Consider the following 27,277-nt stretch of genomic DNA (forward strand, 5'->3'; position numbering starts at 1 on the left):
TTTCAATTCCCAGCCCATTTCTCAACTTCAAATGAAACACTTAATGAAATGCACTAGTTGAATAAACTGACACAAAGAAAATATTCTGTGCACCTGCAAAAGAGGCCACGCTGCCAAAAGCTGGTTTAGCACTTCAGCAAACATCAGTTACAGGTGCTTATGCAGTTGCTTTTCCACAGTTCAACCCTTTAATTTTCTTTAAAACTTTGGCAGCAAAACTGTACAGCTTGAATAGCACTTTGGTAGCATTTTATTGCTAGCAACAGAACAGTAAAATGAATTTTTTAAATGTTTTAATGGTATTTAAAAGGAGTACCACAAATAACAGCATCGGTATAGATTTGGGTAATGTTTAAATATGACCTGTGTTTAAATAAAGGGAACTTTTTTGTTTTGACCTTTCCTGAAAAAAAGAAGTCCTATTGGGATTATTTTCTATTCTAATCATGGTAAATTGGTTTTAGTCTTAATTTCCAAAATTTTCTCGCCAATTTAAAAGACTTTAAGACAGTGAAACCTCCTGAACTGGAAATGCTCTGGGGGTTTTCAAGGAACGATAAGAACATGAGAGTAGCTACAACGGGTACACCTCACCCATTATCCATCACAGAGGCTCATTTGTCCCTTTTTGTGGGAGAGTTAAAAAGAGATGACCAAAACATCCCGCAGGATTCATCTTTCTAGTGAACACACTACATAATTCTTCTATTTAATGTCTGCAGTAAACAGACTTCCCTCTAATGAAGCACTGAGTTATGAAGAAAGCAAAACATAAATCAACAGCCAGCGTGTCTATGGGAAGATTGTGCAGTGTATTGAGAGGGAGATGCATCTTTTGCCAGCTATGGTCAGGAGTAGGAAATACACAACTCTCCATTTTACTTGGCTGAGATTCTAGATATTTGCTGTGAGAAACAATCAAAATCTGAAGTGGCACTTCAAAGTAAAGAGACAAAAAATTAACTACCAACTAAGGCTCTTCAAAGGGTAAATCAAATAGAAAGCAATGAGAAAGAACTATATGGCAATGGGCAAACTGACTGAATCATTTAATTGCTATTTGTAACGTCTCTAATGATGACTTTCATAAAGACGGGTTCATCTGTGTACTGAATATGTTCATATGGAAGCAAACAGTTAAGGATCATTAGTGAACAAACATTGCAAAAAATGTGTAAAATGATATTAATTTAGTTTCTTAAGGAAAAAAAGGAAAAGTTATCTACTACCCCAAGATCTTTAGTTGAAGTCGTCGTCTTTAACTTGAACAATTTCAAGCTATCAATCAGCCAAGCTTAGCAGGCTCGTTTTCAACCCGAAATACATATTTCGCCATATTTCCTCAGAGCTAATACAGCACATAATACTGTAGAGATTTACAAACACACATAAACACTCCTTTGTCTTAAGCAGCATTAGAGTGTGCTGACAGAGACTGCACTATAGCCTTCCAGTACTATATTACATTATACTATAGCCTTCCAAAGCTTTCAGATGCAATATTCAGCTTAGTGAGCTCATCTTTTTCTTTTTAAGAGATGTTACCCTGAAACTAGCTATGCCTCATAACAATAAAGAAATACTCACAAAACCAGCAACATCACAAAATTAGTAAAATAGAGAAAAATCTTAGGAAAAACAGTGACATCAAATAAAGTATCTCGAAAAGCGGCACAGGCTTTTCTAATAGAATTTATTCCATCATTCTAAGTCCAATTCACCACCTTCTCTGAGGCAATAAAAGGCTGGAAATAAATATCTCAGCTAGAGAGCTGCTGCAGGAATACGTGTAACTTGTGATGGAAAAAGATTTTTCTCTCTACTTATCATATTTTCATGCAGATACCCCCCTGCCCCAGATAAGCCATATTAAACCAAGTGCAAAGGGAACAGAGACAAGGGGAATAATTGATGAGAAGCAATCTTGGGGAAACCAGAGGCACAGGGGCTATTAAAAGGGGGTTCTTTGGTAACCAACTATACACATACATTTCTTACCTACACTAGTATTAAATTCTTGGGTATGGGGAAAGGAAGACTGGCTTGTTTTTGAAAGAGGCAACACAAAGACAGAGAAACACATGGAAATTTAATATATCTTTACAGAAAGCATTACTGTCTTATTTTGCTGCAATACAAAGATAAACTTTAGCTATGCTGGTGCAAAGCTCATTTCCATGAATCAAGGACAACTAAATAATACCCAGCTTAAGTCATGAGGTCAAAATATAGCAAGCCTGCACTCTGACTGAAATGAAAAGTTATCTTCAAACCTTTAGCTTGCCTGAGAACAGCAATCATTTGTTTTAGAAACACAAGTAGACTTTAATTGATCATCACAATTCTTTAAAACCAGATCAAACTGAATGCTGCAGAGGGGAGAAATCTATCAAGTACGGTGTCAGTGTCATCCTCACAACACCTATGACAAACAGCACATTTGATATCACCACTATGAGAGCAGCGTTTCATTGCTGAGAAAGAATAAAGTCATAGTTGCTTAAGGAAATGAGCGGTATTGCCTCAAACCACAGAAAGCAGCACATGCTTCTATAATGCATTTCTTTTGAAACTTAGCAATTCTAAAATGTTCATCTTCCCTGAATCATACAGATGAGAATTATAATATGCATGTAGAACACTGTGCTGACAAACATCGGAATGCTTAGCCAATGAACTGACATTGTAAGATTAGGATTAACAGGATAGCTTTTTCTTACGTAAAAGTGTCTTTCTTACTTTGACACAGCATGCCTGCTGTATATAAGAATTAGCAACGTTTTATTTATCAAATGAATAGTTTTAGTCCATATATGTTTTCATAACTTTTATAAAAAACCATAATTGTGTGTTTTCCCCTGTATTTAAAAATATGCTGTCGGTACATCCATGGTATCTCAAAACCAACTTGAAAGAGGGCTAACCAAATATATGCTGTTTAAAATGCCCCCGAGCCTGCCGAGAATGCTTCCACTTCAAAGCAGATGAGAAAGAGAAGGAACTCTTTGTGAGCTCTGAACTCACACAGAAACAGACAACATCCATACCCTGGAGGTAACAATTTAAGGCCTATCAAAGCAGAAACTTCCAACAACTCCTGGAAGAAACCTTGCCTTCAATTCCTTGGACTTTAAACTAAGACATGCCAAAGGAAGCAGCTCTGCCGACTGACTGAGCACCACAAAGGGCCATTCTACCTAAATAAGTGTTTTGAACAATCCTATAAAGCATGATTTGAGTTAGAGCAAGCCCCAAATCACAGGAACGTATTCAGCTGAGTATATTCTCTGTCTGAAGCCCCAAAACACATTGAAGGCAATTCCGTAGGAGTGCAAGTAACCTTTCCCAAATGTTCAAGAGACACATGGCCAAAGCACCAACAAATGCAAAACGTAAAATCCAAGCTTTCCAGGCCAGTACTGTACTAGACCTACTAAGGGCTGGAACCTTCCCAGGTAGCAACATCTTCTTTTCAGGAAACAAATGTCCACTGTGAGACACTACACAAAATGCCCAGAACTGAAAGAACTGACTGTTCAAAAGCACTAGTGCCTCAATATAGCTTCAACTTCAACTACCACTGCCATTCGTAAGCTTATTTAGGAGCGGGTTTATTAAAAACCTCTAGTCTGAAGTTGCTAAAAATCTAAAAATAGTTTGAAAATATTCTAGGAAATCACACCAATTTATATATAGCCCATTAGTTGCTACCATAAAGTTGTGGTTTACCACTCTACATTGCTAGTTCATTTTTAATAATTGTAACATGTATATATTCAAAAACCCTTGAACTATTAGCCAGAGAACCCCAGACAGGACTATTTGCATGCACTGTTAGTTTCCCTAATATACACAACTCCATCCATCATGGGCTCTTTAAAGATCTTAACACGCTATGCAAGAATGGCATCCACTGCCCCAGCAAAGCGATCTCTGAGGTGAGAGAATGACTGTTCAATCACACATCAGCAACAAAACAGCACTTTGGAACAGGGAATAAAGGCAATCGGTCGAAAAGGTCTGCAGAGGTAAGTCCTTACTCTGCAAAGTCTTCTCAGCTACCAGCTCTTGTCAGAGAGAAATTTTAGGACATGCTATACTAAAAAATAATAAAAAAGCCAAAACACACACCCCCAACCAATGCCAATAGAAAATACTGCTAGCTAACCTAGTAATTACTCTACCACCTACAGACAAGGATGTACCGATGTTCCATCACTCCAAACACTTGTTAGTTTACTAGTTACTGCATCACGAACACATTCACACATCATTTGCCACAAAGCCAACATAATACATTTTGCTGCTATGAAGATAAATGATCAACAGTGAGTAGACAATATGTATTCATCTAAATGGCATTGGATTAGAAAGTAAAACCCACCACCTGTGCAGAATACAGGAAATAAGTGTTTCTTAAATGATTTCGATACAGCAGTTTAAGGAAATGTTATGGCATCACAATTTATCCATTCAAAATCATTTTCTCTAAGCTCAGACCAAAGGAGGTGCAAGAACAACACAGACTAGAAATGAAACATAAGAAACTACCAGGTGTTGCTAACTTTGCAGTCCAAATTCAGGTGCTGCAAGAGGAGGAGGCAGCACTCGAGTGGTTTGCAACCCACCTATGTTGTGGACATAGCAGATACTGTGTTCACAAACAGTTAAAAGCTTCCTCCATTTTTCTTAAATTAAACAAAAGAGCCCACAATTTCACCTGAGAACACTAAGTAAAAGTAGAGATGCATTAATTTCAGGGGACAAAAAAAATAGCTGAGTAATTTCCAGAACTTTTTTAAAGAGATACATACCAAGTGCTATGAAAGTAATTTGAGAGTAAGTAAAATAACAAGCTTTCTTTCTGCCCTAAAATTCTGCTGGTACATGAAAGCGATGTAAGATACAAGGTACTTTTAGCTTTCAAGCCAAATATAAGATTGCTTTTATTGTGGCTCACTTTCAAAGTTGCAGGTGACAAAGGGCAAAATAAGGGTAACTAACCACATAATGGAAAAACTACCGTTTCAGACAGTCAAGCTGATCAGTGTTGTGAAGAGTATCAGACACAAAACGTGTGGAAGAAGTAACCATACAATATGAAAAAATATTTCTCCCATCATCAACATCTCTATCTAGCCAGTAAAGGCTTTAAGCCCAGGTAAACATATGATTAACTGAACTGGATCAAATACACCATTAATAAAAAAAAGTTTGACGGCAGTATCTCAAGTGCCTTTTCCAAAATCAGTGCTGATTCTCTCCTGTTCGAGAACAAGATTTAGTTTCACATACTGATTAAGCATCAAGTTCTAAGTATTCTCTGAGCAGATCACTAAATGAACATTGTTTCTACATGAACCGTGGATCTGGTTTCATAAAACACAACACGTCCAACAGAAATTAACAAGGAAAATTGTTGCGCAGTCTGACAATTTATCTAACACTGCATTCTGCAAAAATGCTCTAAAAGGCAAGCACACCACAGTTCTCCAAACACAGCTCTACCATGGAAAGCAACACTTGCTCACTACATACCTATTTCATCACATCCTTGCTCCCAAAGTCAGAACAGCTTTTAAAAATACTATTCTTTATTTCTACTAGCAAGTGTGAGTCAATTCAATAATGAGACAGGGAGCCAGACTACTGTGGTTCATGCATCAATGATATTGACGCAACCAAATTGTCCTTTTATTTGTTCATCTACTTCTCAATTTCCCTCTAGTGGAAATAGGGACATAATTTAAGGTCCGGGGACTTGTACAGGAAACATAAAGGCAAAAATTAAGTCTAAAGAACTGTAATCCATGATGTAAAATCCAGAAATAAATACATTTCAGAGTGCAGACTGAGCTTATAAGACTGACAGGTAGAAAAATCCTTCATTTACCTTGGAAAATAAAGCAAACACTGAAACAAACACATTATGTTCTCTATTTTAGGACGCAAACATCCATTTAAACTCCAAATATATATTAGTATTGCACTGAATACGAAATCGAACCCTATTTGGCTGCTCTTCTCATGTTATATTTCGTCTGCTTTACACTCTATAGTAGAAGGATTTCTTAAATACTATGAAAACTGAACTACCTGGTAGGTTCCTGGTGAGCTCCAGCATTTAACTGCTTTACAGAAAATTAGGTGAAGCTGAAATATTCTTCCCTCCAACCCTCACCTTAGTTACAACAGTGTGCTACACCAACTGCTTTCATCTATTTATTTTTAAATATGACTTGGAAGCGTATGGAGAACAATCTCTGCTTCTGAAACATGCTAAGATGTGTTTACACAGTGCTATTTTTAAAAGCACGATAAATGAAGTGGAAAACCATTTAACCATTGGACCTTTAGCCACAAACTTTTCCATACCTCATGCTTACCAAAACCACAGCTCAAATACAGACAAGTTATGGCAAGAATAAGTATTTTTCCGAGATTTTTAGGTATGAGAAATTCCTGTGTGTCATTAAATATGGAAAAAAGACTTTTTCCTATATTCTAGATTATAGGAAAAATAGAAGTGAGCCATTTACACAGAAATTTGAATATAAACATTTTCGTGCAGGTTGAATTTCAGTATTTTCTATATCAGGCACAAAAATGAGCAGAGATTTCTGTGAGAAGTTAAACAGCTTAATCCAGTGAACTTTGTTAGAAATTCTATTTTAGCTTGGTTTTGCTATCAGCCTTTCACTTTAAAAATGCAATTAAAATAAACAGACAAGTGAACATTCGATTTCTGAAGTCCTAACCAGACTACTCCATGAGAGCAGCAAAACCAGAGGTAGTATTTCTATCCTTACCCACCTGCTCACACTCTGAAATGTCATTGCACACCATTAGGAGGCTACCAGGAGTACTCAGGAACACAGGGTGAAGTGGATGATGAGCTCTGGGGGAATGCAGAGAAGCCTTTCCTGAGCATTATTCATTTGCTAAATGCTGTCAGTGTGTTATTGCTCAGAAGGGGATTCACCTTCAATCTGTTTGTGAAAGCTTCTATGCCTACGTGACAGCTTAGCCTGCTCTCAATCCAAGAAAAGTATTTCAAACTGCTTTGTGTTCAATGTATAAGACTTTAGCTCTTTATAACTGGAAACCGGCATCTGCACTCTTGGCCTTCCAGGTGCGCTGAAACAACACAGGGGACCAGAGGCACTTCCCATAGTACCCTCTGATATAAGAGGAAATTAAGCACAAGCTTCTCCTAATCAGTCTGCTCACCTCCAAGTCCGACAGGCAAACAGACTCTGCTGTGCAAGGCAAAGAGCTGAACTGTCGGCAACCAATACCTCCTCCTTTCTACCTCCCACACCCAAACCAGGGCATGAGCTCAGATAATGAGTAGAAGTATTTGCACACAGCAGTTTGACACTCACTGAACCCACGTTCCTCAACAAAAATGCTGAGGTTTTGTTTAATGACTTTGTTATTTGAAAATACTTTGCGTAGGTTTCATCTCTTCCACTGTATGAAGATTACAATGGAGGATTATCAGCAATCTACTCACTGAAGGAAAGGAGGAAAAAAGAGACCCCAGCTGTATGGATGAGCATAACATACAGCAAGATACAAGGCACATTTGCAACGCTCAATTGCAGTCTTCAGCATCAACTGTTCAAAGAAAAAATAAAATCTACTTTTGTCATTACAGTTGTCTTCACTGAACCTCAAGGCCAACAAGGCAGCACTAAAAAAAATCTCTAAATACATAAAATCAAACTACAGACATACATTGGTTAACATAATTAAAAAAAAAGAGCAAGACATACATACCAAGTTTTAGGGCAGAAGGAGTCACTTCGATCTCACCACCAATGGGCTGAAAAGCAGCCAGCTGAGCCGCCACCTCCGTCTCAAAAGAGTCAGGGCTGTTTCTGTCTGTCAAGTTGCCATTGGTGCCATCAGTCTTACGGTGAGTTTCTTCCTCATCATAGACAGCAATCAGCTATCAAAACAAAAAGATAATACACTTTGTAGCTATAAAGTATTCCCAAACTTCGTTTTTTTTAAGGCAAAATTTATTATTCTTTGGGCGTCCAATGTTCAGAACAGCTAACAATAAACACACAGATTCAGGAAAGCACACAGATTTGTGCTTAAATACATTGATTTCAAATGCCTTAAGTATTTGTTTCAGCACTGTCCTGTGTTGAAACGCTTTTCCCATAGTTAGTATGCTACCATCAGTGCTCATTTTACATTGTTGCAAAATACTTAGGGCTGAACACGCTTAAAAACACAGAATGGCATTTAATTCTTGGGGGTGGAGGGTATTAATGTTAATATTAAAAACAAACAAAAAACCAAACACAAATTTAATGCTACTCAATGACACACTGCACAAAGGTAACACGCCCATGGAAGCTGTACTGAGCGAGCAGATGCACGTTTCCTTTATAAATACATAACTACTATACATTGCTTCTGCAAACTGTCCCGCAGTCCCTGATTCTTCCACAACTTCAGGCACACAGGAAGGTCGAGATAAGCAACAACAGCCTGCAAAGCCTGCTGCCCAAACTCACATTGATGCTGACATGAAAATGACAAAAAGACACCATAAAAACGCATTTTTGTCTCTGCTAACCTGGCCTTTCACAGGGATCTTCCCTTTGGTCCCCACCACTACAAAGTGATCACAATACAGCTTCATCAACAAGCGACTTGGAGATGTGTGGCTGTGTGTAGATTGTGTTAGAGTTCCAAGAGAACCAACAGGTGTTGGATGAGATATCTTCATCTTAAGGCGTGCATTGATTTATTTACTTCACTTTTTCTGAACTCCATAGGATTATCTTAAGTTTTACTTTGCTAACGCTGGAAAAGGCGACGACATCCACAACAAGTTAGGCAATGTCAAGATGTGCGCAGAAACAAGTTTAAAGGATTGATTTAGTACTTTCTTGCGCTGTGTTATTTTAAGGTATGCATACACACTATACAAAAACGTAAGTACATCAAATCTCCTGACACTTTCAAGATGTGGCAAAAATATTATCCTATGATAAGCAGTAGACTGAAACAAAGAGATAAACACTTAAAGGACCTCATTTGCCTAAGGGAAGAAATGAATGTATGAGAGGAAAAAGAAGCTAAAAAAAGAAAAGAAAAACACTGAAGTGCTTCTAAGGAAGAAACTGGCATTTTCAGGTCTTCCACTCATTTATAATTTGGTTGCTAGAAATGTGTCAGCTCATATTTAGCAATGCATATTGCAGAGGCACACAAAGCTCCTTAAATAATTAGACAGAAAACTTGCTCTGCTTCTCCAGGTGGAGCCTGTTTCCTTTTCATTGCCACACAAATAGCTCTTACAACTTACAATTTGGTTTTTCTTTGTCCAAAGCGTATAGGAAAGATTGATTCCAGTAAGAAAGACAACTCTCTTTGTACCTTCCTCCTGCACTGCAGGGCAACCACCCAGGTGTTCACATGGCGTTTATCATCAGGCCATTGCTATGACCCACAACCACACACAGCCAAAAACACTTGAAATAATAGTGGGATATGAAGCTCACTTGAGCATTTGCAATGTAGAAGAGTAAATGGAGCTCAGCTGTGACTGCATCAGAATAAACAGGTGAACTTCTCAGCTGGACCAAGACAAGTTTCCCCACGGTCAAGACAAACGGATAGAGAAGACAAGCAAGAACTGTTCAATAGAAACACACAAGCACCACTCTGGATTCAAAAGCCCTCGAAACACACAGCAGTAAAAACCAGGAGAGTAAACCAGGAGGACATTGATCTTGTAGTTACCCTATTTCTATCGAAGAGAAGCTGCTAAATTAATGCCTACTGTGATTAAGTTACAAATGACGTACCCATCATTAACCAATTGACATGATCAATGCCTTCTGACCAACTGCAAAAGAAGGGGATGTTTTTCAAGTTTTAGATACTTCTGCATGACAAGAGGGAAACAGAAGATTAAGTGATATATTGTTTAAAAGCAGAGTGCTTACTTTGTATTCACCTAATAATTAATAGAAATATTGTAAGAAACTAAACAATTATAACTAACATCATCAATCATTACTTAGTATAGATGTATTGTATGTCAAGATTTTCGAAAGTTGCAATGCATATGTAATAATTATGTGAATATAAGCAACGCAAGAGCATCCAGTCTTTGGAGCGCTTATGGGGGATGATCCCCAGTGTTCCCCAGCGCTGATAGAATAAAAAATGCCACTTAACAGTATAACTGACTCTGCTGTTAAGCTTATTTCTCCGTTTCACCATCTGCTTTCTTCACATATTTTGCAGTGGTGCGCAGAGCAGAGCAGCAGTATGACCCTGCATTATCAAACACTTAGGTTTCTAAAAACCACACTCAGTTTCCTTTATTCCCCTGAAGTCTGAATGGAATTTTAGCTGAAATGGTAATATAAAATTATTTTTTGAGAGGAACAACTTCCCAGACAGACCTCCCAAACCTGTCTTCTGTCTGCAGAGGAGGAGACTTCACAACCTCCCTGGGCAGCCTGGGCCAGTGTTCTGTCACCCTCACTGAGAAGAAGTTGCTTCTCATATTTAAGTGGAACCTCTCGTGTTCCAGTTTGTACTCATTACCCCTTGTCCTATCATTGTCTGTCATCGACAAGAGCCTGGCTCCATCCTCCTGACACTCCTCCTTTCCATATTGATCCCCAGGAATGAGTCACCCCTCAGTCTCCTCCAGCTCCGAGCCCCAGCTCCCTCAGCCTTTCCTCACACGGGAGATGCTCCACTCCCTTCAGCATCTTTGTTGCCCTGCGCTGGACTCTCTCCAGCAGTTCCCTGTCCTGCTGGAACTGAGGGGCCACAACTGGACACAATATTCCAGATGTGGTCTCCCCAGGGCAGAGCAGAGGGGCAGGAGAACCTCTCTGACCTACTGACCACCCCCTTCTAACCCACCCCAGGTACCATTGGTCTTCCTGGCCACAAGGGCCCAGTGCTGGCTCATGGTCATCCTGCTGTCCCCAGGACCCCCAGGTCCCTTTCCCCTACCCTGCTCTCTAATAGGTCATTCCCCAACTTATACTGGAACCTGGGGTTGTTCCTGCCCAGATGACAGACTCTGCACTTGCTCTTAACACTACAAATACGCTGCTAATCAATCAATGCATAATAAATATCAGCTTCAGCCTTTCAAAGGGAATGAATACAATTAAGGTTATGCAAATTAACTATTCAAAAATAATTGTAGTAATTGACTCCTCATTTCCAGTATGGAAAATTCATTAATTGGAACAGACTGCAAATGTCTTCTGATGGAGAAAAACTTCAGGACACATTAAGGAATCCCCTACAAACGTATCATGAAAACAACAACATTATTTGCAACACCAGTTTTTTCTTTACCAGTTTAATATTTATAAATATTGAGAGTTCAGTGGGTGAGCTGCTTTTTATTTTTAAACACAAATTATCACTCAGACACTTGTAAACTGCATAAGTTACACTAATACCCTGTTGCAGTTTTGTACACTTGCTATACTTAAGCATCTCCATTTCTTTAAAGGGGATTTGAAGAACATGTAAAAGATCTGGAGGTAAAATGGTTCTAACTTCAGTATTGGTGTAATCTCTATTAACAACCTACTAGCTACCTAGACAATAAATTATCAAAACTTAGTCCTTCTCTGTCATTTTTACTGCTAAACTCCTCCCTATTTATATTGTGTCTTACCTTTGTATGGTGTCCTATGGCACAGCTCTTCCAACGTTTTACTGATAATTCAATTGCAATGCTTTAAATAAAAGGTTTTGTAATTATTCCTCTCTTCACACCACAATTTTGACAACTGATTACTGTTAATAAGGTTAAAATCTGTGTATTTGACTGGCTTTTCTGTACCGAATTAGAAAATCAACACCACTATTTCCTTTCTGACCCCAAACACCAGACATGTACACAAGGCACTAAGGAAGAAATGGCAAAATAAAAGCTTACTCGCAATTAAATTAATCAGCTTTCAATTACTGTCAGGATAAAATCACTAAGAGAAGTTCTCAGTCATAGGCTGGCATCAGGACATGATTGAAAAGATGCAGTTTTCAACAGCTTGAATGATATATTCAAAGGCATAACAGGGAATTAAATCCTCAACTTGCATTAAATTTTTCATTCAAGTTGGATGGCAATTTTCAGTCTTAGCTTTTCCACATTCAAAACTTTATTTATGGCCTTTTCTCACTATGGACAACAAAAGGTAGTAAAATTGTCTGTTTCTTCAAGACATTTGTTTCCTGTTCCGATGTTCCCTGGCCGTGACTTCAAATGCTCATTTAAGAGAAAAGCCAGTGGTTTTTTTAACCATCCAGAAGCTGTTCTATGGCCATGGGATATACTTGTAACTTATGCCCACAGGAGGACAAGAACACTTTGGATCAAGGCAAGAATACTGAGAGTGAATTGTACCGTATGTCGAACAAAAAAGCTTCATAAAGCCACTGTGGAAGTTTTCTCAGAACTCCACAAACTCATTAATGTAAAATCAGATTTTATATATTACTTATGAAAGACTCCTGTTCAAATGGTTAAAAGATGAAAGCCTAGTAATAGTGCAACATAGACAGAACTAAGGTAATTAGGGTACCTGAAAAATGGATGAAAGTGTTATTTAATTTTTCAATTTAAAACTTTCCTGGAGCTCTACAGCCTTTCTTCAATGTTCTTTCAAGGTATTCTTCTGGCACATACTGATAAGTATTTGAAATGGTATTCTTGCATAATAGTTTGCCTTGGAATTCCTTTAATTTAAAATAAAGGCTGTCAAGGAAAAATCCCAACATACACACCATATGGCAGCCCTCCTTCACACCTCCATATGAAAACAGCTTACAGATCCATTACACGGAAGCTATGGTGATTAGCTCATCTTGTTTACCTACATGCCAAAACGACATCCACCAACGTGTCTCCCCAAAGACCACCTAACACTTTTCCTACCCTTATTATTCAGATTTCTTTTGGTGCTGTCTGAAAGCCAAGAATAGAATCCTGCTGCACACAGCACAAACACTGGAAGGCTCTGCTCTCTAAACTTTTCAAGGATACAATGAGAATAAGAAATAAGAAGAGAAGCAGCAGGCCTGAAAAAGAGGGACCCAACCCAGCCCAAGTTCCCAGCACTTTCTGGGGGCAGGGAGGGCTCCTCACCCAAGGGACAGTGCAATTGTTTTGGCACAAGCCAAGGGACAGAGCAGGGGACAAAATGAAGAACCAAGGGTGGAATATCTGAGGCCAGGAATGGTGGATCCCTGCAGGATTTATCTCAGTTTAAATGCACGTAGCCACTGGAGGTCCTCAATACTGCCAAATGAATCACAGAAACCCAGAATGTCAGGGATTGGAAAGGACCTGGAAAGCTCATCCAGTGCAATCCCCCTGCCGGAGCAGGAACACCCAGATGAGGTTACACAGGAAGGTGTCCAGGCGGGTTGGAATGTCTGCACAGAAGGAGACTCCACAACCTCCCTGGGCAGCCTGGGCCAGGCTCTGGCACCCTCACCAGGAACAAGTTTCTTTTCAAATTTAAGTGGAACCTCCTGTGTTCCAGTTCAAACCCATTACCTCTTGTGCTATCATTGGTTGTCACTGAGAAGAGCCTGGCTCCATCCTCCTGACACTCCCCCTTTCCATATTTATCACCATTAATAAGGTCACCCCTCAGTGTCCTCTTGTCCAGCTCCAGAGCCCCAGCTCCCTCAGCCTTTCCTCACATGGGAGATGCTCCACTCCCTTCAGCATCTTTGTTGCCCTGCGCTGGACTCTCTCCAGCAGTTCCCTGTCCTGCTGGAACTGAGGGGCCACAACTGGACACAATATTCCAGGTGTGGTCTCACCAGGATGCTTCAAATCTGAACATGAGGAGAAACTTCTTTGCTATGAGGTGGCAGAGCCTGGCCCGGGCTGCCTAGAGAGGTTGTGGAGTCTCCTTTGGAGATATTCAAACCCACCTGGACTGACCTGTGTGATCTGCTCTGGTGACCCCGCATTAGCAGGTGGGTTGGACTGGATCATCTCCAGAGGTCCCTTCAACCCCAACCAGGCTGTGATTTACAGGAATCAAGGCCAGAGGCAATACTTTTAAATAATCTTTTTCTTCATTAATTAACCTGAGATTTTCAAATTATCACTAAGCTGTAAAAGTTTGCTCAAACAGCAAGACACCAATTGCTTCCTGTCTTCACAGTTTCATCATCAGATCCCCTTCCCAAGAAATATGGAGTTCCTCTTGTTGCCCATCACTTACTACATCTAAAAGACAGTTAACTGGAGGCAGCAGGATGTAAAGGAAGGCCTGTGTGTGAAGCCTGTGAAGCTCCTTCCCCAGCCCTTCTGCTACTACCAGTGACCCACTGGGGTTTTGGTTGCTGAAGAGCTCCAGTGACTTGGATTTACTAGGTTTGAGCTGACGGATGTCAGTCAGGGGAAGGGGTTGGAACTCTCCTTCACTTCTGGGAGATCAAAGCTCCTGGACCACTTTGTCACTACAAGCCTTACATTTAGATCTCGGTCTTGTCACTGTATTGGGGTAACTACCTAAATTTATCAACCTGAGTTTCCAGATCTCTGAGGGTATTTTTAACAGCCTGCTATAATTTATCTGCTGGCTGATTGTTGTGGTTTTTTGTTTTGTTTTTGGTTTGGATTTGTTTGGTTTATTGTGGGTTTTTTGTTGGTTTTGTTTGTGGGGTTTTCCCCCAATTGTTATTTCGGGAAGGTCCTCAGTTATTCTACAAAGATTAAAAAAGACCTGTGTTAAGAAATCATGTCTGAGAAAGCCCTTCTGTGTATGCCTTTCAGCAAGCCTAGCTGTTGTTTTTGTGTGTGTGATCAAATCAAAAGATATCCTTATCTTCCTGTTATTTCCCTGTAGCTGAACTAGCAGGCTTTGGGGTTGTTTCTTTTCTTGAAAGGTCATGGCGAAAAAAAATTAAAATAAAATAAAATCTACCTAATTGATGAGACCTTATGTACATCTTCCTGTCCAACTCTTCCTTCACGGGCACTCGTGACTGTACTTCAAACAATGCAGCTGATTGGGTACTTAACACTGGTATTTGTGGCAAAGTTTGATGAGCCCTTCAAGCACGACTGAGATGTAATTTTTTAAGCCACTTAGTAACTACTTGAGAGCTGTTCTGGAGACCCAGAGTAACAATACAGACATTCCTTGAGGGTTGACTCTGGGTTGCTTCCCTAGCAGATATAAATGCTAGTGCTAAAATGTCAAGGATTTATAATTATGATGGCGGATGCATAAAACACATAAAACAAGCCTTATTAGGGTTGATTGAAGTAAATAGACCAAAGGACATTCCTCCTTTCTTCTGTAAAAGATTCATGTTCAATGCTATTTGTAGCCTGTCACACTCATTATGTTTTCATGTGAAATAGCTTCTGAGTTTTGCTAGATAACAAATGCCCTCTGTTTTTCTTCTTCCTCTGTCCAAGTGAAAAAAACAAATGGAAGGAGAACTGCAAAATGCAAGACTGATTATTTCCTTTCTGTTTACCTTGAAGCTGAGAACTGTCACCTTTATGGACTTAGAGAAGATGAGCTCATTTTGGAGAGTCCATTTGAAATGGCACTACAAAAATGTAGATACTAATATCAAAGACTGCATTACTTACTAGAACTGTGCTTGTCAAATGCACTTATTTTAATCAGCCATCAAAAAGGAAACATTTCCTGTGACATGGAATCTGAAATAAGACAGCTTCTCCTTAGAAATAAAAGTAAGATCTTAGTTACTATATTGTAGGTAAGCATCAATAAAGGTTCTCTCGTATAAGATGAATTAAAGTAATTCCATAATATGAATTAGCCTACCTTTGATGCTAAATCAACAGCTTATTCCAATTCTATTGGTAAGCCTCCTGGGGAAGGCACTATAAAATAAGCCAGTAACATCACAAACCCCAGTTCCTGATAGAAGGAGCATCTTGTTGAACAGAGAACCCACGGTCACACCGGATTCTCCAAGCCATACCCAGAGAAATGAGGCAGAGGGGTGGGAAGCCAGACCAGAGAGCCTCTCCTGCTCCTTGCTTGCTGTCCCTGTTCCAGTCACATCTGATCTGGATCTGGGAGCTCATGGGGTTGGAAGTGAGCTGGGAAAAATGAATTTTGGGAGCTCATCACCATTTCTCCTACCTGCTCTGCTTATGACCCTCCTTAGCTACCAACGCTTGAAGGAAATATTGGCCAGATGTACTTGCAGTACCAATGATTTTTACTTGTTCTCTCTTTTCTTGTCTCTCAACTGCATATAATTAATACAAAATTTAAGGAAGCAGAGCTTGTTAACCTTCAGATTATATAGACACGTGAAAATCCTCAGATATCTAAAGCAAAGGAAATTGTGGTGAAGAGACATTATACCATTAGCGTAAGATCAGAGGGTATGATTGAAATTCTTAGGAATCTGCATGGCTCTTCATATCCTAGGCAATCATGACTTTAAAAAGCACTTTGTATTTGTAACTAAGCACTTCAACTTCCATCTTTTCCTGACTCCAGTTTAATGAGTAGGCCCCACAAAAGCATTTAGGCTGGAAGGGCCCTCTGGAAGTCACTGGTCCGGACCTTCACTCAAAGCCACGCTGGCACTTAGGTCAGTGTGCTCAGAGCGCAACCCAGCTTCGGTATCTCTAAGGATGAAGATTTCACAAGTCTCCGGGCACCTGTTCCAGTGCTTGACCACCCTCATGGTGCAAGAAAAGTTTCTCTTACTGGAGTCTTCCTCACGACCAATTAATGACCACTAACTCTTGTTTTCTCACTGCAGACTTTCAAGAAGGTCGCAGGGAAACTACACCCTTCCATTAAGCAGTTGTAGACAGCAATAAGATCTATGAAGTTCACTCATCCATCATGCGTTCAATCCCTGCCCGTGTTGGTGACGCTGTGCTCAAGGGACAATGTCTTTCTTGCACAAAGCTCATCAAAACTAGACACAATAGTCTGGCTGTGGCCTCTCAAGTGCCAAAGAGAGGAGCAGAATCGCTTCCCTCGATGGCTACACACCCTCTAACCACCTGCATGTGCATTTAGCCGCCTTAGTTGGAAAGCAACGAAAACCCAGATCAACTTCTAGCAAGTCACACTTTTTTTCCCTCTCTCTCACTAATTTGACAGTATGCATCATGTGCAAAAATAAGTTTTTGCTTTGGCCACAATTCCTCAACGACAGCATATGAATTAGTCGTTTGTTTGTTTTGAAATGGCTTTGATCTTTTTAGAGGACATTATGTGACGGAGGAATGGAACTTCAAAGTAAAAAAAATATATTAAAAAAAAATGCGGCACAAAAAATACTTGAATTGTAAAAGCCATCAGAAAGTGTAAAACCATCTGTACAGCATAACACACACAACAACTTTCATTAGTAGCGTCGAGCTTGATGAATCTTGGGATGTTGCCACACGTCATACAGTTCTCGCACTGTGTTTCTGCCTGTGCAGAGAAACATTTCAGTATTTACAACTGCCAAGAGTCCTATTCTTACTGCTGCCTGGCGCAGTGAGCCGGCGCTATTTGCCCTGTCTCTGACAGTTTACGCAGCAGGCTCCAGAAAGGCAAAGTAAGCTTACAAAACTAGTTGTCACCTTGATGAGGAAAGGTCTGTCCCTAACGACAAACTAATGCTAGCAGTCTCTACTAGTTCATTCTTAATTCTGTCAAGAAACAGTATTCCAAGGGGGTTTCTAGCGCATTATGATAATGCATACACACCCCTTTGGAAAAATACAGAACACCTTTTGCCTTTCAGGCGGTGACCTCATTTTCAGAAGTCATGGCCCTTTACGCTTCCGCAGCATAAATCAGCTTTGACCTGAAGCAACCCCGCCACTAAAGAAACCTCCTAAATGTCATAATCCTTCTACGCATAAAATTTGAGCCAGAGAAGAACAGAAGAAGAGGGGAGGGAAGTTCAGCAGAAATGCCATGGGAGTGTCACCAAAATCCTCAGAATGTATTTAGTAACTGGCTGGTACAAATGGCTTGTTTTGTCATACTCGTTAATACAAGACGACAAAGTCAATCATTGTCAAAGTCAATCATTGTTTTGTTGTTTTTTTTAAAGGCAAACCAGTTTAAGAAGTCTACAACAACTAAAGAAGAAACCTCTGAAGTTACGCTCCCTCAGAAGATCAGTAACATGCAAAATTGTGCGAAGTTCTGAACCTTTAAAAGCAGCGTGATGGTTCCAAACACTGCAGTTCCAGAAATACATGTACCCAAATGAGCCACCGGAACAGAAGGACTAGAAAAAAAATATTTGGACTTGACATCTTAATGCACCATTACTGCGAAAACAATGAAACTAGAAGTCAAATTTGCAGAGATAGTCGGAGCTCTGGCAATAACAAAAAACCCTTCAGTGACTATTACTCATTTCAGCAATCAGTTCCTAACAGACATCCTACTGCTGCCTTGCTCATTATACTCCTTAAAAGAATGATCTACATGTTATAAATTTCAATGGCTTTTTACCCTAGCATTAGCTGCCCACAGCATCATTTCATAGCGAAGTTTCTTAGCTTCTTAGTAAACAAAATAAATGCTGACAACACGCACAAGATCCACATCAAAATTAAACATAGTATTTTAAGGTGTGCCAACTGATAGAGTTCAGAATACAACTAAGAAAACGGTGCCTGCAAAGTTAGTAGCACCTATGTATGTACACAGGTACGTTTTGCATCCCTTGGACATGAATGTGTCTGCGCAAAAGATCTCACATACCATTCGACTACCCACTCATTGGTACTTGTTATTCAGATACGAACACATCCTATTAAAATGAAATACACAAGAAAAAATAACAATCATTCAAAAAATTACACCAGCAGGAATGTTCTTGTCCTTCCACAACAGCACAGGAGCCAAAAAATGAAACTGGAGTACGTTTTCTGTGATATCGTAATTGCTCATTAGATGGATTTTGACACGAGGCTGATTTTCAATGCCCTAATAAGTATAGTGTTGAACATTTACTTAATGCAGAGTTTTGTAGCATTTAGCTATAAAAATGTGGACTGCAAGTCTGACCTCTGAAGACTGATTAGAATTATCTTAACATTTCTTAAGGAGACGATCTTCTGCAAGAAAAGGAAACTTTTCTGCTCTATTGAATATATCGCGAAACACAGGCCATGGTTTCTTACCTACGCTAATTAAAGCTTTTTATTAGATAATAAAAAACACTGAAGAATATATTTAACTAAGAAGTTGAATTCAATTAACAGATTCCTATTACTCTAAAATATTGTTTTAATGTGATCTGAAGCCTTCTTTTTGGAAAAACATCTTCATGCTTAGGGCATAGTTTAATGTTGATGACAGTAGTTTGAATATTCTGCAGAACAGCGATATGTCTTGGCAATAAATGACTTCAGACCGTTCAGATCATTACTCAGAAATTTCAAATGTGATTTTTCAGAGAGAAGCTTGTTCATCCATTTTCCACTCCTCATTACAAATGATAAAGGGATCAATTCATAAGGCAAAGCATTTTTAATAAAAAACCTTAAAGTGAATGATGTACCAAGCTCCACTTCCAAAAGTAAGTTAAACTACTCAATAAACAAAGCAATGGGAGAGAAGTAAAACACTTTCAGCTAACAGAAAACTCTCCAAAATGTTTCAGTTGTCCTGAATCTTCAAATATCTTCAATATCATGAAGAATCAACAAAACTGAAGCCACACAATGAGCACCTACCTTTACCAAACCACTTTATCAGACACTGGAAAAGGGAACTGGTGCTTTCCCAGCTTTACTGCTTCATGCCGCCTTGGATCTTTATCCTCCAGGCAAATGATTTTCTTTCCAAGAGACCAAGAGCGTTTTTTCACACGTGGCTGAAATCAGCTCTTGGGGGTTCCCATCCAGTGTAAGTTAAATAGCTTTTCTATTAGTAATTCAGCAAGCACACACACTGCAGAACTTGACGCTGGTCTTTGGGAAGGTCCCCAAAAATAACTTTGCTCCTGATTTAAAGATCAGGTGCAGAAACCAGTCAAAAAAAACCACAAAATAAAACACAACACACACAGAGCTGGCAAACCCCATGATGTCCACTATTCACTTTGCACCAAACTGAAGAGAGAGAGGTTTAAGAACCAAAGAAGTGTAACCTCCAGGCATTCTCTGTACAGAGACTCATGTATTTCAGAAAAGCTGAGGAACAGAAAATAACAGAAGTTCACCTACTCTTAAGACACATTAAGAGGCAGAGGAGAATCTGCCCAATATCTATTGCACATGATATCAAAACAGAAGTAACTGACCATTCTGGATGAATAAAAGACCGGGATTTTTTTGCCTCACAGTTGCGTCTGAACTTAGATCACAGTATCACAGTATCACAGTATGTTTGGGATTGGAAGGGACCTCAAAAGATCATCTAGTCCAATCCCCCTGCTGGAGCAGGAACGCCTAGGTGAGGTCGCACAGGAACATGTCCAGGTGGGTTGTGAATGTCTCCAGAGAAGGAGACTCCACAACCTCCCTGGGCAGCCTGTTCCAGTGTCTGTCACCCTCACTGAGAAGAAGTTTCTTCTCAAATTTAAGCGGAACCTCTTGTGTTCCAGCTTGATCCCATTACCCCTTGTCCTATCATTGTTTGCCACCGAGAAGAGCCTGGCTCCATCCTCATGGCACTCACCCTTTATATATTTATAAACATTAATCAGGTCCCCCCTTAGTCTCCTCTTCTCCAAACTAAAGAGCCCCAGCTCCCTCAGCCTTTCCTCACACGGGAGATGCTCCACTCCCTTAATCATCTTTGTTGCCCTGCGCTGGACTCTCTCCAGCAGTTCCCTGTCCTGCTGGAACTGAGGGGCCCAGAACTGGACACAATATTCCAGATGTGGTCTCACCAGGGCAGAGCAGAGGGGCAGGAGAACCTCTCTGACCTACTGACCACCCCCTTCTAATACACCCCAGGATGCCATTGGCCTTCCTGGCCACAAGGGCCCAGTGCTGGCTCATGGTCATTCTGCTGTCCACCAGGACCCCCAGGTCCCTTTCCCCTAAACTGCTCTCTAATATGTAATTTCCCAACCTATACATATATAAATATATGTAGATTTTTAAGTAAGTTACGCTAACACAAGACAAACACAAAGACATTATAACATATGTGACAACAGGTATGCACTCTAAACAGCAGTTTTGGCCAAGTTTGTGGTGTATATCTGTTTTTTGCTCTCTGCCTTCTCCTGCACATGCTGTTTATGTTACATGGGAAAAAATACATAGTTTTTAATCCAAATGAAGGTTGCAGAGCTGTGTCTCCAGTCTGCTGATCCTTCCCCATGCCAGCAGGCTACTAATAACTAATCAGCCCTTGGCCTCTTGACCTTCAGGGCTACAGCAAAGGGACAAGGCACAAAAGACGGTTCCACCCTCTGCCCTGGGCCCAGTCCACAGTGAACGCAATAATGACTAGAAGGCTTCTGCTGGCCTGGGAGCTCCTCCTCTCCTTCCACACTTGCAGACTCCACCAAGAAACTGTACAGCTGCTGTTGACCCAGCAGAGCTCTTAGTAATTCCACAGCCGATTCCTTAGGATTGCTTACAAATAGCATATTCCTGTGAAGCACTTTAAGGAAACTCAAACTATTGGAGAGGGGAAAGCCTGGAGCTGACTACATGGAGAGAAAATTATGAGCTCCTGAGAGCCGTAAGCCGCCACTTCTTGGCAAAGAGTATATTCTCCTATCTAGGCAATCAATTCAACAACAAGTTCACTCAAAACAAGAACTGAAAAGCAGGGAAGTTCACTGGTCCTATCTGCTTAGAGCCTCTGAGTAAAAACTAAACGCAGGATGCTGAAGGACTCATCCTGGTCTCACCACCCATCACCTGCAAAGTGCTGCTGTTTGGCTTTAAATGCTCAACTCTTCCCAGCACACATCCAGAAGGTTTCCCGCTTTTCCTTAACCAGAATTCATTTTAGTTCTCTGCAGCTTTAATTGAACTTCAATTACTAAAACTAGCTTGACACAAGCCATGAAGAAGAAATTAATATTCTACTAAATAAGAACTGTCACTCAGCATTTCCTAAGCTAAATGTAAAAATTAAGACTCTGAATAAATGTATGCTAAGTATCATTGCATAAATATGCATATAATGCATTTTCCTCTTCATAAAAAGTGTTAAATTTAATGTAAAGACATTTAATTGCACATCAACATTTTCGCTGCGATCAATCACTGAAAATCAATGATTCTTTTAAATATATGTAGAAATATATTTAATTCAAATCCAATTAAATACTTTTTTTTTTTGTTTACTTTTCAATCACTTAGAATTCAGTCGGTTCACTCTCTGGGTAGGAAACGGGATGTCAGGACATAACCCCACTAACTACGAAAACATGTTTTCCCTTCTGCAATCAACACAGTTGTTATGCTGAAATCAATTTGTGACCCAAATTTCTCATCCAAAAGTCCAGCGCTGTGGGTTTACCCACACTCAATCTCTTTACCCAATGTTCTTTTTATGCCATTAAAATATTCCGGTCCTATTAGAATGCAAATACAAAGGGGTAGAGAGTGCATGCATAATAGCATTAACAGGCAAAGATTTCTTGGTCCCCATTATCAGATATTAATTCTCACATTAACTGATGTTTCATTAGAAAATTAAAAAAAAAAAAAAAAGAAAAAAAATAACAAATCCATTAGCAGCTGCATTAAAAGTGAACAAAAGAGGCAACAACCGCTGATGTGATTATGCACATCACCCTTTCTCAAAGTTTCTGTATCCAAGCGCACCAAACACATACTGTTTCAACTTTCATTTCCAAGCAGGTATGTAAGTACGTGTTACTGACAGCCAACCCTGACAAGGTTTCCTCCACCTCAGTATTTTTAGCAAGCTCTGAAAACCAACCAGTCATTTTTAGCAAGTCTCTAGATGGTTTCCTTTAAGACCTTTTAAAGCCACAATACAGCACTTTGTGGGGGAGAAGAACAGAGGCATTTTTGAGCAGGAGCACGTTCCAGGTGGAGCTCCTGGTTGATTCTGTGCGCAAAATACATTTGCAACACAACTTACATTCTCCCTTTTACAAATCAATGAGTAAAACAAAAATGGTGTAAATTCACAGCACATCACTGCAGCAGTTTACCATTCATTGCCTCCTCTTGGACACGTGTTGACCAACCTGATTAGTTTTTGAGATAGTCTCCCCCAAAACATCATTAGAGAATTGCCCTAAGATGCACTGTACATGCAGCCACCTCACCAACATTCAGTGAGTCACTCAACTAATATTTCCTCAGCTACTGTTAAGAAACACAAGTTACATCATCCGAGTCATCAGCGGAGGGAGATTTCTCTACATCACAGGAACTTTCTTTCACACCCGATGAACGTGAAGCCTACCAAGCAGTTACAGCCCCTGAGAAGTTTGGCACTTCCACTGTTCCCACACAGATGTTCACATTTCCAATTAATCATCAGCACAGGGAGCCTGGGCACGGAGGATAAGGGTTGGATATGCTCACTTCAGTCTTTCTTTGGAACCCTTTCTATATCTTCCAACACAAAATCAAAATATCAGTTAAAAGAATTAAGAATTAATGTCCACACTCAAATATATTATGTAGTCCTATGAATTGGATATAATCAACAGAAAAATTGATTTTAAGGTACCACAACATCCCAGTTCTAGCTCCACTATCATTATACAGACGCGTTTAACAACAAAGCGGATAATCTGTGAAACTTAAAGTATATATAAATACTATTAGTCTGAAAAGAGACATGAACTAAAAATCAGCAGTTCTGCTAGTAAACAGGAATTTCAAAGCATTTGATTTCTTTTTTTAATTCAATACTTTCAAAAAAAAAGAACTACTACATAAGACAATATGAATTCTCCGTATTCTTAGTGGATGGTATATTGATGTAATGAGTAAAACATTTTCTGTTTCCACAAACAAAAAATACAGAGCAGCTATATTCCAGTCCCTTAATTTTAAGTAAAGTACCTAAATCCTACTTCTCCAGCAGACAAACTGTATTAGTTTCATTAAGTGGATTTGTTGCTAGCAGCACATTCTAATACACTGACAATGGACAGCCACAGAAATCACCATGTACAACCAGTGTGCTGTGTGTCTATATATATCCTCAAGGAACACTTATGAACTATCATTCCTAATTCATTAACACACATAAAGGCTCAATGAAGCTGATTTATCTAAAATAACCCAGCATATGGAAGACAAGGCTGGAGTGAAGCCCACTCTTCCTCAAGTCCCAGGTTACTGCTACAACCACGTAATTATCTTTTTCCTCACCAACATTTTCCATCAATAGTTCAAGCGCTTTACAAAATATTGATCTTAATTTGACATCCAGGAGAAGCGACGCGCAGTGTCAAATCACTTACCCATGACTGCCCCCAAAACCCATCCGGCATCTCAGAAAGGGGAGGAATTTCAACCTGTCCTTCAGAAAAGGAAAAAGAACTTCACCACGCAGCTTGTTCCAAGCACAAGTGAGCGGATCCCATGTGAACAGCAAGGTATTCGGAATCAAAAGTCATTTTTCAAGGTTTCAGGTGAACCTTCCGTTTTCAAGAACCCTGAGATGTCAAGGAATGCAGAGAATTGTACAGCGGTAAGAAATAACATTGTCAGAAACGCCATCGTGTAACTATCACACTTGCATTACTTGCTGAAACGCTTTACTGCGAGCATATATAGTGCAAATACTAAACAGAAGCCATGTGCTGTGCGTAAAGCGCGTTTCCAGCCTGGGATTTCCTCATGTGGAAACGGGATTTGCTGGTGTGGAAACACAATTCCCACCCCGAGAAACAGGGGTTCCGAACTGCTGGTTCACAGGCACCAGCTCTTCCTCCCAACAGCAGCACCCACTTGGCTCATACACAGAATGTGGTGGTAGAAAAAAACAGCCTTAATCGTCTACATGGCTGACAAGCATACAATAATCTGATTTATTTTATATAAAATACACTTTTCTCGAAATTCATCCATTTTATGACAGATTAACATTTTATCCTTTCCCAAATCTCCCACTTAAGTGCTTTTATACAAATAGGGAATAAATTTGAACGGCATATAAAGCAGTCGGGTCTTTCGCAAGCCATCATCGCGGTTTCTATGAAGTAGCAGAAAAACAGATAGCGGTATTTCAGGGCAGACAAAAACATGCAGAAATCGAAGAAAACGCATAATTTGGTAAATACAAAAATGCATGACCGAATTCTTGATATGCACTGCAGGGGCACATGTTTCAAGGTCTTGACATCCTCCAGAAACATCCACTTTTCTTCGTTGTACAAAAAGCATTTCAATACACAACTAGAGAAAATACATATTACAAAATAGAGGTTCAATACAGTTTAGGCAAAAGTGTTGCAAACCAGCCTTTGTAGGAATTAAGAGATGAAGACCTCCAGCATCCTCTAGCTTTCAGTAATAGAAACTAATGGAACTTACAGATATTTTAAATATCTAGGACTCAGGAACAAGTGTTGGAAACTGCAGAGATGGGGAGGGGACACTGAAAAAATACAACCACAAGGAACTGAAATACACGAATACTCACATTCAAAATATATAACATATATAGCCTGGATGGGGGTGTGGAGGGAGGGCTGGAAGGGAGAAGTATTTCCCATGTTTTGATCACAGAGAAGGAATTAAACTATAAATGACACCATTCTAATGAACCAGAACTGGTTATAATAATTTCTTTTTGTTTTTTAAATGAAAAGGTATGCAAAAGCGACAAATAGAATGCATCACAGCTTGGTAAAGATCAGTAGTTTAGGCTCAGTGTTATCTACTGCACATCTGCCACACCACATTATCTTACTACTCAAGCAGCATTTTTGCATTTCAATGTAGTAGCTCCACCAGATTAATGCCCAAGACATTTCAGCTGTGTCTCAAGTAAATAAGTGGACATACAGGAATATTATGCATGGCCCGTATCATTGACACTAAGCAAAGAAAATGTGATTAGCACCAAATTGCATCTGACAGGGGAATCAGAAAGCTGTCAAACACAATGACATGGATTCAGTATTTAGAAGGCAAAAGGGGAAATAAAGAAGCTGGCCAGTCTGGCATGGAGACAGCAATAAAACACAACAGCTATGATAAATTAATTCATTTACTTATGAAAAATTAGAGGCTTCCATATGCAGCTCTCATTTATAATCTTGTCAATCTGGCAGAGTAAATAAAAAGCCTATACAATGCACAGTGGGAGGGAAGAAAAAGAAACAAAAGAGAGGGGAAAGAAAAACCAGATTTTTGCATTTAATCTAACAGAATCATTTCTTACATTAAATGACACCGGATTGAGCCTTTATCAAGTGACTAATGCACGGATATATTATAGCAGTGGTTACTGTGTTTACTAGAGACACACAGTGTTAAAACAACAGGAAGGTTGAGATCAAACACTCAGAAGCCATATAAAACAAAATGAAAATTTTACATGCAAGAGATGCTATGAGTGTGTCTTATCAAAAGGATGACAGGAAGAGCTCCGGGGGGGTAAATTCGAAGGGGCAATCCCTGGAACAAGAACAGGCGCTAGAAGGAGATGTTCAGGTATCAGCCATCTGCCTTGGAAACCCTTCTCAGGGAAAATCAGCTGCAGCTCCGTTTCCGAAGCCATTTCCAAGACATTCTCCTTGGATCACTGAGTAGACCCAGCAGCTTATACCTCAATAGCAAGATGGCTACAGTAATTTGCTCAACTGAAATAATTGTTGTAATAAGGAGATCAGAGAAATATTGGCCTTTTAGAGGAATACTGCAATGACCGCCCTGACTGGCAATTGTCAGTAGGTGAGTTCAGACCAGAAAATAAGGAATTTCCTGGTAACAGAAGAAAAAACTACCCAGATCTTAACAGAACAGCATGGAACAGCACCATGCAAATGTAAATGTCTGAGCAGCAAGAAGGAGACTGTCAGCACCAGCACAGAGGCTGGATTTGCACCCTCCAGCATTTCACATTTTGACTGATCACTGAATATCTTATAAAATCCTATTTATCCTTAGATACCCACCTTGGCCATAAAGTGTTTAAGGTACAGTCAGTTCATATATAGTCCTGAATATGGGAAAGATCATTCCAATACCCAATGAAAAGAGCTGATCCTGTCCCATGCCAGACATTTACTGTGCAGCATCCTAGAAGACTCCAGGAGACCAGACGGATTTTGTGCCCCAGAAATAGGTTGGAAGTTGATTCCTACT

At 39.7% G+C, this 27,277-nt stretch overlaps 1 protein-coding gene across 5 annotated transcripts in view; it reads right to left on the reverse strand.

The window, feature by feature from the left end:
• The window catches only part of PARD3B (par-3 family cell polarity regulator beta), a 358,197-nt gene that overhangs the window by 247,574 nt on the left and 83,346 nt on the right, over positions 1 to 27,277 (reverse strand). For 4 of the 5 annotated variants that reach the window (XM_065069463.1, XM_065069461.1, XM_065069460.1 and 1 more), the window contains exon 3: positions 7,783 to 7,954. In XM_065069463.1, coding sequence (XP_064925535.1) covers positions 7,783 to 7,954 — 172 coding nt within the window. Of the gene's footprint in view, positions 1 to 7,782; positions 7,955 to 27,277 lie in introns of those variants that run through there. The other variant, XM_065069465.1, reaches the window with a different exon arrangement.

This window comes from Columba livia, chromosome 7 (genome assembly GCF_036013475.1).
Source record: "Columba livia isolate bColLiv1 breed racing homer chromosome 7, bColLiv1.pat.W.v2, whole genome shotgun sequence".
NCBI classification, from domain to species: domain Eukaryota; kingdom Metazoa; phylum Chordata; class Aves; order Columbiformes; family Columbidae; genus Columba; species Columba livia.